General features: G+C 40.4%; 1 protein-coding gene across 2 annotated transcripts; it reads left to right on the forward strand.

Annotated features, from left to right (window-relative positions):
• Window positions 1-432: 432 nt before the first annotated feature.
• On the forward strand, window positions 433-15643 carry LOC110046723 (uncharacterized). 2 transcript variants are annotated; one of them, XM_089292599.1, is made up of 3 exons: window positions 433-713; window positions 11061-11713; window positions 14214-15643. In XM_089292599.1, the coding sequence occupies exons 2-3, from the start codon at window positions 11128-11130 to the stop codon at window positions 15071-15073; spliced, it is 1446 nt and encodes a 481-aa protein (XP_089148725.1). In that variant the 5' UTR covers window positions 433-713; window positions 11061-11127; the 3' UTR covers window positions 15074-15643. The 2 variants fall into 2 exon arrangements, with proteins under 2 accessions (XP_089148725.1, XP_089148724.1); XM_089292598.1 differs by lacking the exon at window positions 433-713 and adding an exon at window positions 5701-5980.
• Window positions 15644-16677: the final 1034 nt, after the last annotated feature.

The following is a 16677-nucleotide window of genomic DNA, read 5'->3' on the forward strand; positions in this document are numbered from 1 at the left end:
GAGATACCATTCACTCTTTCTATTATCTATGAGCTTCTCAAAAGTAGCTACCATGGGTGAGTCAATCAGCCTGTGTCCAGACTTGTATCTGACAGGTTCTCAGTAATTGCAGTCACATCCTCACTATGCATTCCTTACCTTATCGTATCAGGCTATAATTCGCGACTGCTGAGGCAACAGCTATGCAATAACGACCGCGAAACAGTTCTAACATAAAATTTTGTCCTCTCGCAAATGGGATGTGGGATAGGAAATGGGATTAACCTCCCCCGCCTCCTTTGGCACTCTCCTCATAGTATGATCGACTGCTTTGCTTATAATTTAATTTGCAACAGACTTCAGCACATCTGAAATTCGGAAGACACTTGTGCTATATGCGTACAACTATCATTTTACTTTTTAAACGTTTATAAAAAACAAAACAAAAAACAACTAATAGTTCATTCTCCAACTGCGAAACACTTAACAGGAATCCCGTATTCAGTTGGATTAATCTCGTGAAGGTGGTCTCTCGATTCTTGGTCATCTCGTGACCACAAGTCTTGCAAGTTGCAGCCAGTTCGGAATGTAGACAGATCATATCACGCTTTACTCGCACAAGTTTACTGTCAGTTTCAGTTGATTTGCAATTAATTTGCGTCAAGAACGTTACCAAACGAGACGAGAGAGCTTTAAAGACTCTGGAGTGTCCTGAGGTTTAACGCACAGCGATTGTAAGTATGAACAAGTTATATTTGTTAAACCCTTTGCAAATTTTATCAAAATAATTTTAAAAATCTGATTGAACCAGTGCATTAGTATGATAATGAATGTGCCGGGGTGACCAAACTCATACTTGTTATGCGTCTCTGGGATCAGAGGGGGAAATTTTGTCAGATTATCAAAACTGATTTACCTTCAGTTCAGTAAATTTCTAATTGTAGCTTACAGTACTCAACAAACCGCTAAATCAGTGCTCTTCCTCTCGATCTTTGTCGCACAATGTTGGGTGATTTCCTTAACCAGCAGCAAACACATCAAAGAAAACTCTATCATTATGATTTGCTGCGCTATCAGAAAAGAAGCAGATAAGAGTTCAAATGGTTAATCCGTTCAATTTCCGCCCGGCGATAACCTTACAAACTCTCCTTACTTGTCTCCATACGATTCTTGTTGCACCAGTTGGGAGAATTTGTTTCAAAGTTAATTCCTTTAGTGATTGTAACCTCTTCTTTCTATTTCGCCTCGGCAACCGGCATGTTTAAATTTGTATTGTTCTTTTGCGGAGAACTAAAAGATTTGATCACCGCTTGGTATAAGACGATGAAAAATTGTGAACTGATGTAAAGCATTGTGAAGCTATTCATCATTGTTTACGTAAAAGTGAACCCTGCGCCGGAAATCAGCAATATTCTTGGCTCAAGGCGAGCTCCACATAACGCCCAAACGGATAATTTCTCAAGCTAAACTTTTGTTTGTTCTTAATTGTGAAGAAGCCTTAAAAGATTCTCAATAAAAGGAAGGAAAAACAATGTTCTTTGCAATAGCTAAATTTAGTGAAAGGAAACTTCTAGATGTCTGGTTGACCTTTTTGTTTTTCCCGTCTCAGGACTTGATTCATGAATTTTCACTGATGATACAAAGTTATTCGTTATTCGGAAGATGAGGAGATCAGCAGCATTTCAGCTGTACATTTTAAGTTTCGACAACAAACCGGTGAATCGCTGCGAAGACTTTTCCCGCTTAAGTCTGAATTACGACCTTTATCTCTGAAGTTGTAATTTTGTTTTTGAACATATCATGTTGACCTTTTGGCTATCCAGTCATCTCGTGACTTCAAGTCTTTCAATAGACCACTTTCGATATATTAAAATTCAGTTTGGTAGCGAGGTTTAGAGGACACAAACAAAGGAAATTGAATGACCGTCTTTATTCATTTCTTTTGTTTGTGTCCTCTAGGCCTCACTATCAAGCCGAATTTAATACATCGAAAATGGCCTATTTGCAGTCAGTTCGGAATTGTAGGTGTATCATATAACGCTTTACTCGCACAATTTTACTTTCAGTTTCAGTTGATTTGCAATTTGCGTTCAGAACGATACCAAACGAAACGAGAGAACTTCAAAGACTCTTGAGCGTCTTGAGTTTTAACGCAGAGCGACTGAAATGAATGACTGATGATAATGAATGTATTGGGTTCACCAAACTTATACTTGTTGTGTGTCTCTGGGGTCAGGACGAAAAACTCTGTCAAATTATCATATTCCGTCCAAACTAATTTACCTTCAGTTCAGTAAATTTCCAATTGCAACTTGGTAGATGGAAAACGCGGGGCCAAGGTCCCGAGCTACGGGGTCCCGGGGTGTGGAAAACACTTGGGCTGGTGGAAAACACGGGGTGTGGTGGAAAACACGCGATGTGGTGGAAAACACTGGGTCTGGTGGAAAACACGGGGTCTAGTGGAAAACACGGGGTCTGGTGGAAAACACGGGGTCTAAGTGAAAAACACGGGGAACCATTTTTTTTCGCCAAAATAGTGAAAATGAGAAGTCGAAATTTTGTTAGTTTCAATTGCAATGAAAATCAATTCATTATCTCGGCGTGAAACGCGTTTCTCAAACATTTCGTGAGAAAGAAAACCATTCAAGAGCCAACGTGCCCTGCAGTGGTTTTCTCTTACGTGGGGCATCTATTTTATTTTTCGCAATAACTTGTGTAGATTTATTTAGTTTACTTTAAAAAAGAAATATCGAAATAATAAGGATTTTTTTTGCTTAATATCTTTAACCATGAAAAGCGACAGTTGCCGTATTTGCTCGATTAAAAGCTGGTTACCCGCAAGTAGGACCTCAAGAAATGGGGACAAAAATTGCCATAGAACATAAGGAATAAACAAATAAAATATGCCCAGCCCAACCGGGCCAAATTTGAAGCAAAAGTTAAGGGGGTTTAAAGGGTTATTGAACGAGAAAATACAGTAACCTTCTTGAAATTCCAGTTCCAAAATAAAAACTGGTGTTCTTTCAAATAAAACAGAAGTCGGCGCAGTACTGCAGTTGCTTGCGTTAATTTCATCGCGAATAATCTCCACTCTTACGAATGTGGATTTCGTTTTTGGTGTCTCCTTACACACGAGTTTACCAAAAAATGTTGTTCTAGTGAAATCATATTGTTATTCCCTTTACATTAACTATCGACTGGGACCTAACTAGCGATTCATAAATGATCACACTGCACTGAGGTTTATAATTACTTCTTTCGTATTGTACATTAGGGACCGGTCATTATTTATCGCCTGGGGGACGGAGGATTTTGTGGGGTATCATTGGATTTTTAGGATGACAGAAGGGGGTATCAGTCATAACTGAGAGCCCAAAGTGGGGGGGGGGGGGGGGGGGGAATCACTAAGTGTCACCTGCCCATACAGACTTGGTGGATGGCTATTTGGCACTCTAAAAAGTAAATTTGCTGTTTCCAAGCGCTTGGGATGTTTAGTTGCCGGTATGTCAAATGACATCAGTCACAGGGTTCTCAGTAGGACGGCGGAATTCTACCAGCTGTAAAATCGAATGTAGCCACCTGCTCTGGTCATTAAATTTTGTACACATATAACAATAAAGTAAGACTTGCAGACTGAGACGTTTCAAGGAGAAAATAGTATTTCACTTAAAAAGGTGAAACAGCGCTACTTGCTATATATAATTTTCTGATCGTAAACAGCTCATTTTTCGTAACACTTTGCTCCCCAAAATGCGTGAAATCGCATCTTTGGCAACTTACAATTTCAAAATTGTAGGTGACTTGGCCATTCGGGGGAATCGGGCTTCACTTTAATTTATGCCGCCTGTTATGCTTTATTGGACGCCTGTGAAAACTTCTGCTAAAAACCCTGATCAGATATTGGGAAGACACGGATCAAGAGACTGCACCATGGCGGGACCCCGTACCCCGGGACCTTGGCCCCGCGTTTTCCAACTTGCCCTTTGTTTGATAATCAGACAACATGACGTGACACTTAACTTGATTTGCTGGTTCGTCGTTCTCCGACTTCTGAGTTCAGTCTCGTGTATTGCACGAAAGATGATTCTTGGTGTGCTATTTAGCAGTTTTTTACATATATAGTTATTAGGTTATTAGCTACACGGAAGTCGCTCTACACAGACTGAAGTGATTGATGTGATGGCTTCGGGATTGTATTTCGGTGAGAGGTCGTAAAGAGGTGAACATATTTGCACCAATCGAAGCCCTTTCTTTTGAAATGTTCACCACGAATGTAGAATATCTTTAGAAGTATTTATTTTTAGGTAGTATTCTCTTTGATAGTGCGCCAAGTGAATGGAACTTGTTATAACAAGGAAACGAAACCTCGAAACGAGCGAAACGAAAGCGTTAAAATAACCCGTGCGAAACTGCCGAAAAGAAGGATACGAAATGAAATGACTGAGATAGGATAGGCGAAACCCAGCATCATTACTGAGAGCTAACCGTTAACAGGCTAACCAGAGTGTAATCAGACTGCATGTACATCTGTTAGTCTAAAAAGCACTCAGGCATGTTACTCAAGTCATTTGGGAGGACCAGCTAGATATTGTGGGCAAATGCCTTCTTGATACGAAGGTAAAGGAGACTAAGGGTTCAACACCCTTGAAGTTTTATGTACTCCGAGATAATGTAAGACCCCTCCTTGGTTTAGAATCATGTTTAGACCCATATCTAATCACCCTAAATAACAAAGTAGAACAAATAGGTCTCAGTACTGATGAAGTTCAAGAAAAATTCACCCTTCTGGATGAATTTCAGGATGTTTTCAAAGGTTTAGGATGTGTTGAGGGCGAAGTCACCCTACTATTCAACCACAAAGGAATGTCCCATTAAGACTGACAGACAAACTCAAGGGAACTCCTAACGATCTTGAAAGAAAAGCCCTTAGAAAGTAGTTCAAAAAGCCTCTTTTCAAAGTACCTCCTCGCTTGCAAAGAATGAGAGGTTTACAGAAACTTACAGAAGAATCCTCATTTCTCTGCGTGTTCAATTTTCCTTTTGGTCGATATCGATTTAAGAGAAAGCCATTTGATATTTCATGCGCTAGTGAGGTGGCCCAGAAAATGGCTGAAAACCATTTTGGCGATATTTCAGGTGCATTACCAATTTTCGATGATATCATCATTGAAGGTAGAGATGAACAAGAACATGATTTGAACTTACGCAAGGTGTTGACAAGGGCACGAGAGCGCAATATTAGATTCAACCAAGACAAAATCCAATTTCGAGTAAACAAAGTCAAGTACATGGGTGAAGTCGTTAGTGAAATGGGATTTTCACCAGACCCGGACAAAATTTCTGCTATTCACAAAATGCCCACCCCTTCATGCAAGCAAGATCTGCAAAGGTTATTCAGGCATGATCAACTATCTTGCCAAGTATATTCCAAACATTTCTGAAATAACTGCTCCATTGCGATCCTTACTTAAGTCTGATGTGCCATGTACTTGGTTTCCAGAGCACGATACAGCTCTTGCTAAACTCAAATCCGTCCTGAGTAATGTCCCAGTCCTACGATTTTATGACACAAGTTTACCTACTACACTCCAAGTTGATGCCAGTAGAAGTGGCTTAGGCGCATGTTTGGTTTGATGCAACAGAATCAACCAGTGGCATATGCCTCACGTGCTAAGTCAAGTTCAGAAATCAGTTACGCCCAAATTGAGGAAAGAGCTCTTGGCAATCGTTTATGGGTGTGAGAGATTTAACATGTACACGTAAGGGGCAGAAATTGAAGTACTCTCAGATCATAAGCCCCTAGAAAGTATTTTCAAAAAGCCTCTTTTCAAGGTACCCACTCGCTTACAAAGAATGAAACTTGCAAAAGCATAATCTTAAAGTGAGATATGTTTCAGGAAAGTTTCTTTATATTACAGATACCCTATCAAGAGCATTTGATCAGTCCAGTGTTCCTACTGACGATGATATACATCGCGACATGGAGCATTTCATTCATAGGGTAATTATCGATCCCCTAATTTCGGATGTGAAGTTAATGGAATTACGAGAACTTAATTGCAATAATCCTGCTATGCAAATGTTACACAGGTATTCCACGGAGAGTTGGCCTGAACACAAACGTGATCAGTGGCAGATCGAGGGGAGGGGCCCGGGGGCCCCGCCCCCCCTTATTTTAGGTAAAAAAAGAAGAAATGACAGAAGGAAGAAAAGCCGGCAGGGCAATTAAAACAAAACCGGGCCCCTCCCTTAGCTTAAGGTCTGGATCCACCACTGGTGATGTACCTCTTCCTCTTAAGTCTTTCTGGAATGTCAGGAATGACATTCCGGTTACAGATGGAATCCTACTCATGGACAATAGGCTTCAGTGCCATGCCATTTGCATGGAGAAAAGATATACTCCAGAAATTTCATATAAGTCTCTGTGGCATTGAAAAAACCAAAGCTAATGCGCCTACAACGGTACTTTGGCCTGACAGCATATTGAAGACATGGTGTCCTGTTGTGAAAAAGTTTCGAGATATCAAAGTAAGCAGATCAAAGAACCCATGCAAATTCGAGAAATCCCACTTTTACCCTGGCAAATCAGATGTGTTAGAACACAAAAATCAAAACTATGATATCATCCGGTGTCTGAATGAAATTGTCTCAAGCCATGGTTATCCACAAACTCTAATTGCAGATAACGTGCCTTACAACTCTAGAGAAATGAGGAAATATGCTACGCCGCAGCATTAACACTACAACAACCAGTCCCACACATAGTCAGGCAAACGGTCCCGCAGAAAAGGCGGTTCACATTGTTAAAAATTTACTGAGAAAGGAGTGCAATTTGAATGAAGGTCTAATGGAATACCGTAATACGCCAACAAGCAATTTTCCTTATTCGCCTAACCAAATGTTGTTCAGTAGGCAAATCCGAACAAGAGTTCCTGTTCACCCCTTAGTCTTAGTACCACAGATCTGTCATGATATTCCAGAATTACTACAAAAACGACAAGCTAAATACAAATAATTCTGTGATCGACAAGGCTCCAAACAATTGCCTCAACTCAAGGAAGGGGATAGTGTAAAGTTCAAGAAACCAGGCCGGTGACAAACATTTGTCGCATGCTGTAGATACAGGAAAACATGAGACTCCCAGATCGTCTATGATTACTGATGAAACTGGTAGAGAGTATCGTAGAAATAGACGCCATATTCATCTTACTCAGGAACCACCTGTTACTATATTAAATGATGATCTCAGTGATGAGTCAAAGCCTGTAACTATGCAATCCAGTGTAAACTCTCCAAGTGTAACTAGAGAATCAGATGCTAACCTGGAACCAGACCCACCCAATACTAATGCCTCCTCGGCTCCGCGTCGCTCTACTCGGGTTAGATTTGTTCTGCTTTGGCATAGGGATTATGTTATCTAAAAGAGTTTTATTGTAGATTCATCTACAGTTGAGTTGTTAACTTTTTGTTCTCACTTGTATTAGCATAATCTCGTTAAGACGGCCAAATAGCTTAAGAAGGGGAAGTTATGATAAGTTGATTGTCCTGTGTTATGTCTCGTCACGTGATCTTGAGGATCACGTGTTGTGTAAGAGTACTGCAATAAACTCTTGAAGTTGAAGCGTGCAGAGTTGTATTTCTCATATTCTTAACAGGTAATGATCAGGTTCGCCAGTTTACGGTTAGCTCTCAATAATGATAACAGATTTCTCTATTTTGGTTGATTTCGATTCTTTTCATGCGTTTCATTCGCTTGTGTTGTTTCTGCTGTTTGGGTTTCACTCGTTTCGCTCGTTTCAGACATGTTTTCAGTGGTTTCGTTTCGATGTTTCGGGTTCAAGTGCATGCTATCTGACTGGCGTACTTGTGGCTTGGTGGTTAATGTGTCTAGCACTTTCCTTTCAAGGTGATGTAGGGGTTTTTCGCATGTAACCAATTTCAGATACAAATTTTTCAACGTAGCATCCCTGGTTTTGAAACAGGGAAAGTTGGGAAACTCGGCCGGAAAGAAACCACAAGTTTCATACGTTTCCATTGAGTTCAAAATGCTAAACTCTAAGGTGACATAATCAGGTAGTTATAGAATTTCTGGAAAATATAGCAGAGAAGCGAAAGTGTTGATATTGTCTGTGGAGAAAATTGGTAAGTTTCGATAATGTCTTATTAATCATCTACTCGACGCAATAACCTTTAAAGAAAGTCACCAAGAACCATTTCATCAAACCGAATAAATTGAATAAAACGAGGAAATCAACGTAAATATAATACAATATGCACATCTTTACATCCGAGTATCAAATAGCAAATCCTGCTTCAATAGAGGATGGCCGAATGAAAGAAATTCGTTTAAGAGTGATTATCAATCAAGGTAAATCCAAGAAATGCATTCAGAGGCCGAAGTCCACATTTTCAAAGGCGTGCGGTGTTGAAGTGTATTATTCGCGTTAAAGAGTAATTGGCTAGTAATTTGAATTTTATTTTTGCCGACGGCTTTGCAGTCATTTTATAGCACATAGTTTTACCAATCTTTTACCAATAATCTCTAAGAAATTCACCAACGAGCATTTTACTAGACCGAATATATTGAACAAACAAAACGAGGAAATCTCCGTGCGTCGTAAACACTATGCATATTATCACGTGCCGAGGTCAAAACGCAAATCCTTTGTTGGTTTCCAACCGTGAAGGTCGGCACACACGAGGCGACTAGCCCCTGTGACTAGTCCCTGCAACAAGTTGCGAGGACAAGTGCCGTCCGGTGTGAACTAGTCATTTTTGTTACAAATTCTAGTCGCAGGGACTAGAATTTGGTCCCGGCGACTAGTCCCACGAATTCAAACTAGTTGAATTTTTGGGACAAGTCCTTGCGACTTGTTCCTCAAAACGCTTCTTGTAAACTGTTCGTGGGACAAGTCCCTGCGACCAGTCCCTTCGTGTAAACTCGCCTTTAGGGGATCAGTCGCAGGGACTAGTCGCAGGGATTAGTTGCAGGGGCTAGCCCCCTCGTGTGTGCTGACCTTAAATGAAGAAGAAATTTTAGTAATGTACAAAGCGGCTGTCGCGAGTAACCGACACAAAACTATTTGTTTACAATTGCAGTATGGAACAACTTCGATAAAGCGACTCAAGTATTGTTTGAGAGATAAGCGAAATTAAAACAATGAAATTTATGAAATGTCTCACAGCATGGTTTCAAATCAGGAAGACTTCACACTCCTTTTGAAGTCATCTCGCCGAAGCAGAAAATCGGCAATTCACTTCAGTCTGAATCTTCGGGTCAGAAACTTCCAGCAAAAAGTGTAAAAACTAAACTGATCTAATCTTTTCGACAGATCAACGAACCAAACAACTTTTCGGCGCTGTGTTTACCGTTTTTTAATTTCTCTAAACGTTTGAAACACACTATAAACCAAGGCTGCATCTCTCTGGGTCGACCTATTAGGAGGAGTATGGCCGCCATGTTGCGCAACACCTTCGTCATTGAAAGTGAAGTATGATCATCGCAGTAAATTTTCCAATTTAAGTAACTGGAAAGAAGAAGCCTGAAAAAAATCAGGGCTTCAACGGGACTCGAACCCGTGACCTCCGCGATACCGGTGCGATGCTCTACCAACTGAGCTATGAAGCCACACATTGGGAGCGAGGTCAATTAATTGAGTTCATATCTTCCCGTGAGTGAAATGATGTGAAGTATATATGAAATAATTCATATTTGAACTGCGGTAGTAGATGAAAGTGAAGTATGATCATCGCAGTAAATTTTCCAATTTAAGCAACTGGAAAGAAGAAGCCTGAAAAAAATCAGGGCTTCAACGGGACTCGAACCCGTGACCTCCGCGATACCGGTATCGCGGAGGTCACGGGTTCGAGTCCCGTTGAAGCCCTGATTTTTTTCAGGCTTCTTCTTTCCAGTTGCTTAAATTGGAAAATTTACTACGATGATCATACTTCACTTTCATCTACTACCGCAGTTCAAATATGAATTATTTCATATATACTTCACACCTTCGTCATTGTCGTGCGCACGCGCCCACGAGCAAAACCGCCAGCCATGATGACCATGGGAAAAACAATTCACCGGTGTCTAATATATAGATTTAGCCAAGCCTAACAGTGGAACTCCTGAGCCAGGTTGTTCAAAGACCGATTAAGCTAACCCAGGATAAGCGAGAATTTTCATTTGAGTTTTGTAAATTTGTGATGAGGTTTTCTGATGAAAAAAAGAAACGCGTGACTTCAATGAGCTCTAAACTTGAGCTGGTGATATGGTCACATGATACTGGTCAGCGGATACCTTGTTTTGTCAGTTGTCAATTGACCATAACATGGATGTCCAATATCAAAAAAGTACACTGTAAACCAAGGCTGCATGTCCCTGTCAACCTACTATTTGGAGTATGGCCGCCATCTCGCGCGACTCCCTCGTCGTCTTGCGTACGCGCCCACGAGCAATACCGCTAGCCATGATAACCACGAGAAAATCAACTCATGGGTTTCCTTTCCTTTCCTATATGAGTATGGGGCTCCGCTTGGAGGCCCTTCGGGCCGCCGGAGCTCCGCTATGAGTATGATACTCTGCCTTTCGGGCCGCCGGAGCTCTGTTGATACGTATAAGCCACATGGCATGGGCGTTTTCCCTGCTACAAATGCAACACAGACGTGAGACTGAAGAACAGAGGCCAGACCAAAGGAAAATTCCCGCTGGCGAGATTCGACTGTTGGGCTAGGATACGCAATTGTGATGAAATGAAATTTGTCATACAGTTCGTCCTAAATAATGCTCATTAAAAATTGTCTTGGTACATCCAGCAATTTTTCATAGCTCCGAGGGAGTCGCCTCACACTTAAATTGAGTCGTGTAGCGTCACGTAAACCTGACCTACTTTTAGGGATAAATAGTGTGATTTCTCAAACGTGCTAATTGGCTATTTCTTTACCCTGTTTATGTTACAGTCTGGAAAAGCCATTTTTTTTAACCAAAAGATCTTTTCCTACATGTAGTCACGTAGGAAACTGAAATTTCTCATCAGCAATTCGTGAAAAATAAAAAATAAAAAATTCACAGGTTTTGTTTATCTCAGGTAACGAAAAGAGTGCAGACACCAGAGACTGTCAGGATTAAGAGTGCCTTATCCCTATGCAAGAATCATGTCTCGTCCTTTTGCTGGCTCTGCTATTACACAGGGTCCTAATGTTGGCCGAATTGACAGGTGGTCAGAGTGGAACCCAACTTCTATTGAGCCCAGATGGTTGATTCTCTCAGGTGCTTCTGATCCTCCAAGCCGCATTAATATTTCTGATAGAAGGACCAGGGATATTCCGGGAGTGAGAAGAGCAGGCACTTTTCTTTCTGGTGTTGCTCATGATTTAGCCAATATGGAAGCTGCAGTCGAAATTAATTTGTTCAACACTGTTAAAGACCTCTATCTAACCAAGACAGCAGCCTCTGCTCATATCAGGAAACTTTTTGAAACATGCAAACGTGAAGAGTTAAAACCTTTCTTGTACTACACTGGGCATGGAGAAATTGGGACTGGAAACTGGTGCTTTGCTGATGGGACAATCAGCGTTCAAGAAATTCTTAATATGCTTCCTGGTGGAACTTACTATCCAATGATCTTCAGCGATGCTTGCTACAGTGGCCATTGGGCAAATTTCTGCCTTGAAGAGAACATCGCAGGTTTCCACTGTCTGGAAGCATGTCCGGAGTATTCTAAAGCTTTTGATACCAAAGGTTTGTACAGCCTTCAATTTGATTATTTTAATTCTGTTTAGCTTGAGAGATCTGTAGTAAACGATCTCTAAATTTTCTCTAGTAGTGGACCGTCCTATGTTTGTATGTGTGTATGTACAAGATTCAAGTTTTCCAGTCGTTTATCATTGCATATATATCATATGTATCAGCCCAGGTGGAAGTGAGTTACGGCAACCAAAGCGCTCTTGCAGTTTACTGAGCCCGGAGACTGGGGCCTACCGGAAGTCCCACTGTAAACCAAGTCGTCCTCAGAACCTCCAATCTCGTTCCCAGAGTCTTCGTTCCCCTTGACCAGCGGTCGAAAAACGAGAGCTCTGGGAGCAACCATTTTGAAATAACCGAATACTGCCCATCCGGTTTCACTGTGCAGTCAGCATCTATGGCCCACGCCTGAAATGGTTGCTCTCAGAGCTCTCGTTTTCCGACCACTGGTCAAGGGGAACGAAGACTCTGGGAACGAGATTGCAGAACCTCTAACTTGGGCAAGGCTACAAAAAGGCCTCATCCATGCGAGCTGATTCGAGTGAAAATTTTTCAGAAATTGCAGCCCTGCCAGAGATGAAAATTAAAAAGGACATGAAATAGGATATATATATAGCTAACAAGAATAAACGTCTTCTGATGAAAGGAAATATATTTTTGGACTTACTTGCCACGTTTTAGCCCTTTAAGGTGGCTCCATAGGGTAATCATTTATGGCGTTGCGTACGCAAGTGTTATGTTTTGAATGCTGTTTTTGCATTCGCTTTCACACCTAGTCCTCTCAAACTTATTACATGTAATAAGCAATGATTAAATAGTGTTTTGTTACCATCTCGCTTAAAATTGTGGGATTTAGTCTTAAATTATAAATGCCCAAACAAATGTGTTTTTTACTGTTTTTATGGCTTTATTTGTGATTTTCATGCATTCCCTTCGGTGAAATCTTCCAAAATTTTTACATCACATCGCTTTCAGCGGGATACGAATTTTAAACACGAAGAAAGTAGGGTTTGTAAAGGCAGTTTTTTCAATATTTTCAAATTTATGTCTTTTACCGCTGCAAAAAATCTGGTCTTATGGATTTCCCTGAAAAATGAGCTCCGACTAAAGTAAAATATTTACTACCAATCTGCCAAATTTTACGGAATTTCACGGAAGGAAACGCGAGAAATTTCATTGTCAGTTTTGCTTTTTGTGCTCATGTTGACTTAACAAAATATCGAAAAACACTGACGTTTTCCTTTGAGCGCGCGCAGATTACTTCCTCAGCGCTCGCGTAATCGTAAAACTATAGGGAGCCACCTTAACTGGCAAATTTCCTCAAAAAATGCTGTTTTTTTTTACCGTTAACTCGGTTTTTTTTTGGCTGCCACGACCCTGAATTGGCCTCAACTTTGTTGAAAAAGAGATTTCTTACCGAGGAGCAAGATTTCCCTGAGTATTAGGCACCAAAATGTACAATGTTTTACTTTGGACCATGCGCATAAGTAAAAAATTGGAAATTTTTTTTGCTGGCCTGATTCGATTTTTTGTTCTTGGCCTTTTCCTTTTCTTTTTCTCGCCCCTTTGCTGAACTCTCACTAGCTCTTGCCCTCCATTTCCTTTCTGACAGCCTTAAAAAGCTCTGTGTTGATTATCTTTAAAGCCTGGAAATGGAACCTTGATCGAAATTAGGTGTGATGGGCCATTTTACCACCAAATTTTGCACCAAAAACTGCTCACGTTTTTTTCAATTAGCTACGTCAGAATGCGGTTGATTTCCAAAACGGACAATTGTGTGGATAGATCTATCCTAGCTCTATTATCTACTTATCAAGAATATCTATTGACGCCTAAATTGATGACATCACAAGTGGTACAAAGAAAGCGCATAACCCCTCAATCGTAAGAAAACGTCCGACTGCCACTAAAAGGGTTAAAAGAGCATAATGTAGCATAACTTGGTTAAACGAGCATAAATTTTAGCATAATTTGGCCAAAAGTAGTGAAGTGCTACAAGCATAATATAAATGCTACAAGGAGGGAGCGGTTTGAGGCCAATATTTACCCAACAGGCACACCTGTAAACTAGCTAAGCTTAGTGCTTGTATAGCTAAGTGCATGACCACTGTAAATAAGATTTACATTTTACATTACAAATTGTGGATACCAACAAAAATTCATCTACAAGCATAATATAATGCTACAAGGAGGGAGCGGTTTGAGGGCAATATTTACCCAACAGGCACACCTGTAAACTAGCTAAGCTTAGTGCTTGTATAGCTAAGTGCTTGACCACTGTAAATAAGATTTACATTTTACATTACAAATTGTGGATACCAACAAAAATTCATCTAATGCTGTAAAGAAGCTTGAATGGCGAGTTTACAAATATCCAAATCCGACTGTCTCTGTCTACGGCGTTCATGAAGGCTGTGCATGTCACGGTGTAAAGAGCAGAACTGAAGTCGGGACGATCTGCGTGTCTTATCTAATTGATTTTTTGAATACCTTTTAGGCAAAGGTGGAGATTTGACTTTATTCATGACCGGAAAGAAATCACGTCCTGGCACTGAACCTATATACAGTGGAGGGAACAGAAAAGACTTTCCGATTACCACTGGATATGACTCAGTTAAGTACGTAGATTTTATACGAAGCCATCTGTTCAATTCTGAAAATGTCCTTATCTGCCAAAATTTTCATGACGGATACTTCAGTGGATGTTTTGGTCCTTCGAAAAGGTACAGTCCCATGCCCAACCTTTCCTGGGGAATTCGGAAAAACTATGACACCTTCATTAAATTTGTAAACGAAAAGTGGGAATGGAAAAATGGCAGGTCACTTAACATATACTCTCTTGCATGCGACGAGAATTTAGGATTCGGGGTATTTTTCATGGAAAATTATGGCACTGGTCAGTCGATTGTAACGAACTTACTTGATATAAGGAAGAAATGGGAAGATGGTTTTATGATCACTGCATGCGCCGCCCGGGGTTCAACATTTTATATCATCATGACCAAAGACCCAAATGAATACAAAGGGGAACAGACATGTTTTACTCGTATTTCACGCCAAGAGGCTAAGAATGAAATACAGAAGAATTATAAAGAGGGAAGAGTTATAACAGGGATATGTTACTCCACCGGACTAGGTCAGTATTTTGTGGTCATGACAGCAACACCACAAGGCCAGACCTATGGGTGGTTTAATAACAGGACTGCCAGATGTAACTGGGTGCAAGAGAAATATAAAGAGGGATTTCATCCTACCATTATCTTTGAGGATCCAACTGATAACAGCATCTTAATGGTGATGACTAAGGATGAAAATAGATCGAGCTACATATGTAAAATTAATTTTAAAGTGGCGTGACCAAAGGGCACGTCTTGCTAAGGGCGTGTTAGGGATAACAAAACATGCTCGTTCGACGTTTTATTTATCTTACAATGTATAGTCAAATTAGGTGGGACCTAGCAGGGTTTAATGCAATTTTAAATAAAAGATCTAGTCAGCTCACCCAATATGCAAAATTAATTAAAAAAGTAGTTAAAAATGCTAGTCAAAACTAGTTATTACTACGTGCAGAAAGTCCATACCATTCATTTTAGGTTAGAATAATCAAATACATGGTTAAAAACTTTTGTTAGTACCGGCCAAGTTAGAAAGAAAAATCAAACAAAGAAAGCCAAAAGATCCTAACGATCAATTTCGTTTTAATTTTGTCATCTTCAGGTTTAAACTTGTTATTGCACTATTTTCAGAGTTCTGAACTTTATTGTAAAACATTTTCTACATTTTGTAAACCTAAAAATATCCACAGATGTGATCCTGTACACAAACAGTCAGATTTAGTAATGTTGCACCTTGATGGGATTGCAACCACAGCTGTAAATTAGCATAACAAAAGAGACATCAATAAAAAGGTTGTAACGTTTCACCAAAGAGACTCGATCGCTTCTCTGTAGTAAGTAAGAATCACTAATTACTCGGCAGAGGAAAAACTTTCATAATCCACCCTTTTTTGTTCATCTTCGGAAAGGTATGTTTTCTCAACGAATTTGTGCCCAAGATCATGTATCGTGCAAGTTTTCGAGGCAGACCAACTAATACTTATGGCAAAACGATCTCTCATTGTTTTTCACGTAAAACGTTGGTTAAAGACTTCTGAACTAGTAACTTAAATAACGACCGGACATGCTCTCTGTTTGATCCTTCCGTCGGGTTTAAGGCTTTCAGCTAATTTGTCCTCAATTAATCAAACTCTGGAGATTCCACTAGGTCTAAACCCCGTTAGATCCAAGCGAAAAGCAAACTTAAATGGGGTGAAGACAATTATGGTTCACCAGTTGAACCGGGTGTTTTTAAGTTCCACTCCCAGCAGGCCAGAGGAACATCCTGATCACTTGGTTACCAAGTAACGAAAGGCTCAGCGCGAATAATTCTATTCGCAATGTTCGACTCGACTCGACTCAAAACAAAATAGAATGCGAAGAAAACAGTGAAAAGAAACGGTTGGATTATATAATGTGCATTATTCACCGTTTACTCGCTCTTGCGCTATTTTGTGAATTATTTTTCGATTATTTTTCTATGTACTCCAAGGTGATGTTGGAGGGGTACTTAACCCTTATCTGGTTAAGAGGCGCCACCTAGGGTTTGAAATCCTGACCCTGTTTGGGACAGAGAAAAACTAAACTACCTCCCCGAGTAGCTTAACACCTTTAATTCTAGGACCCTTAGAGGATCCTGGCAACCCCATAATTGCTATCATCTAACGCTGGGCACCATTTTCCGATCCTCTCCGATCTGCTGTTTAAACCACATTTAACGATGGAAATGTCTGGGATAGACTAGAAAAAAAATTATAAACCCTATTCAGAGCAGCAAGGCCAAAAAGCCATACCCTATCGGGGAAGGTGGGGGGAAGGGTTGGTGGTCGGGGAGATGTCCAATTATAGTCCAAATGAGGGAAGACC

This window comes from Orbicella faveolata, unplaced genomic scaffold (assembly GCF_042242905.1).
Source record: "Orbicella faveolata isolate gen_17 unplaced genomic scaffold, um_ofav_v1 contig_24, whole genome shotgun sequence".
Classification (NCBI taxonomy): domain Eukaryota; kingdom Metazoa; phylum Cnidaria; class Anthozoa; order Scleractinia; family Merulinidae; genus Orbicella; species Orbicella faveolata.

Coding starts and splice junctions, on each gene's coding strand:
- LOC110046723 (XM_089292599.1), top strand. CDS start 11,128: ATGTCTCGTCCTTTTGCTGGCTCTGCTATTACACAGGGTCCTAATGTT. Junction 11,714..14,213: donor TAAAGCTTTTGATACCAAAG/GTTTGTACAGCC, acceptor AATACCTTTTAG/GCAAAGGTGGAGATTTGACT.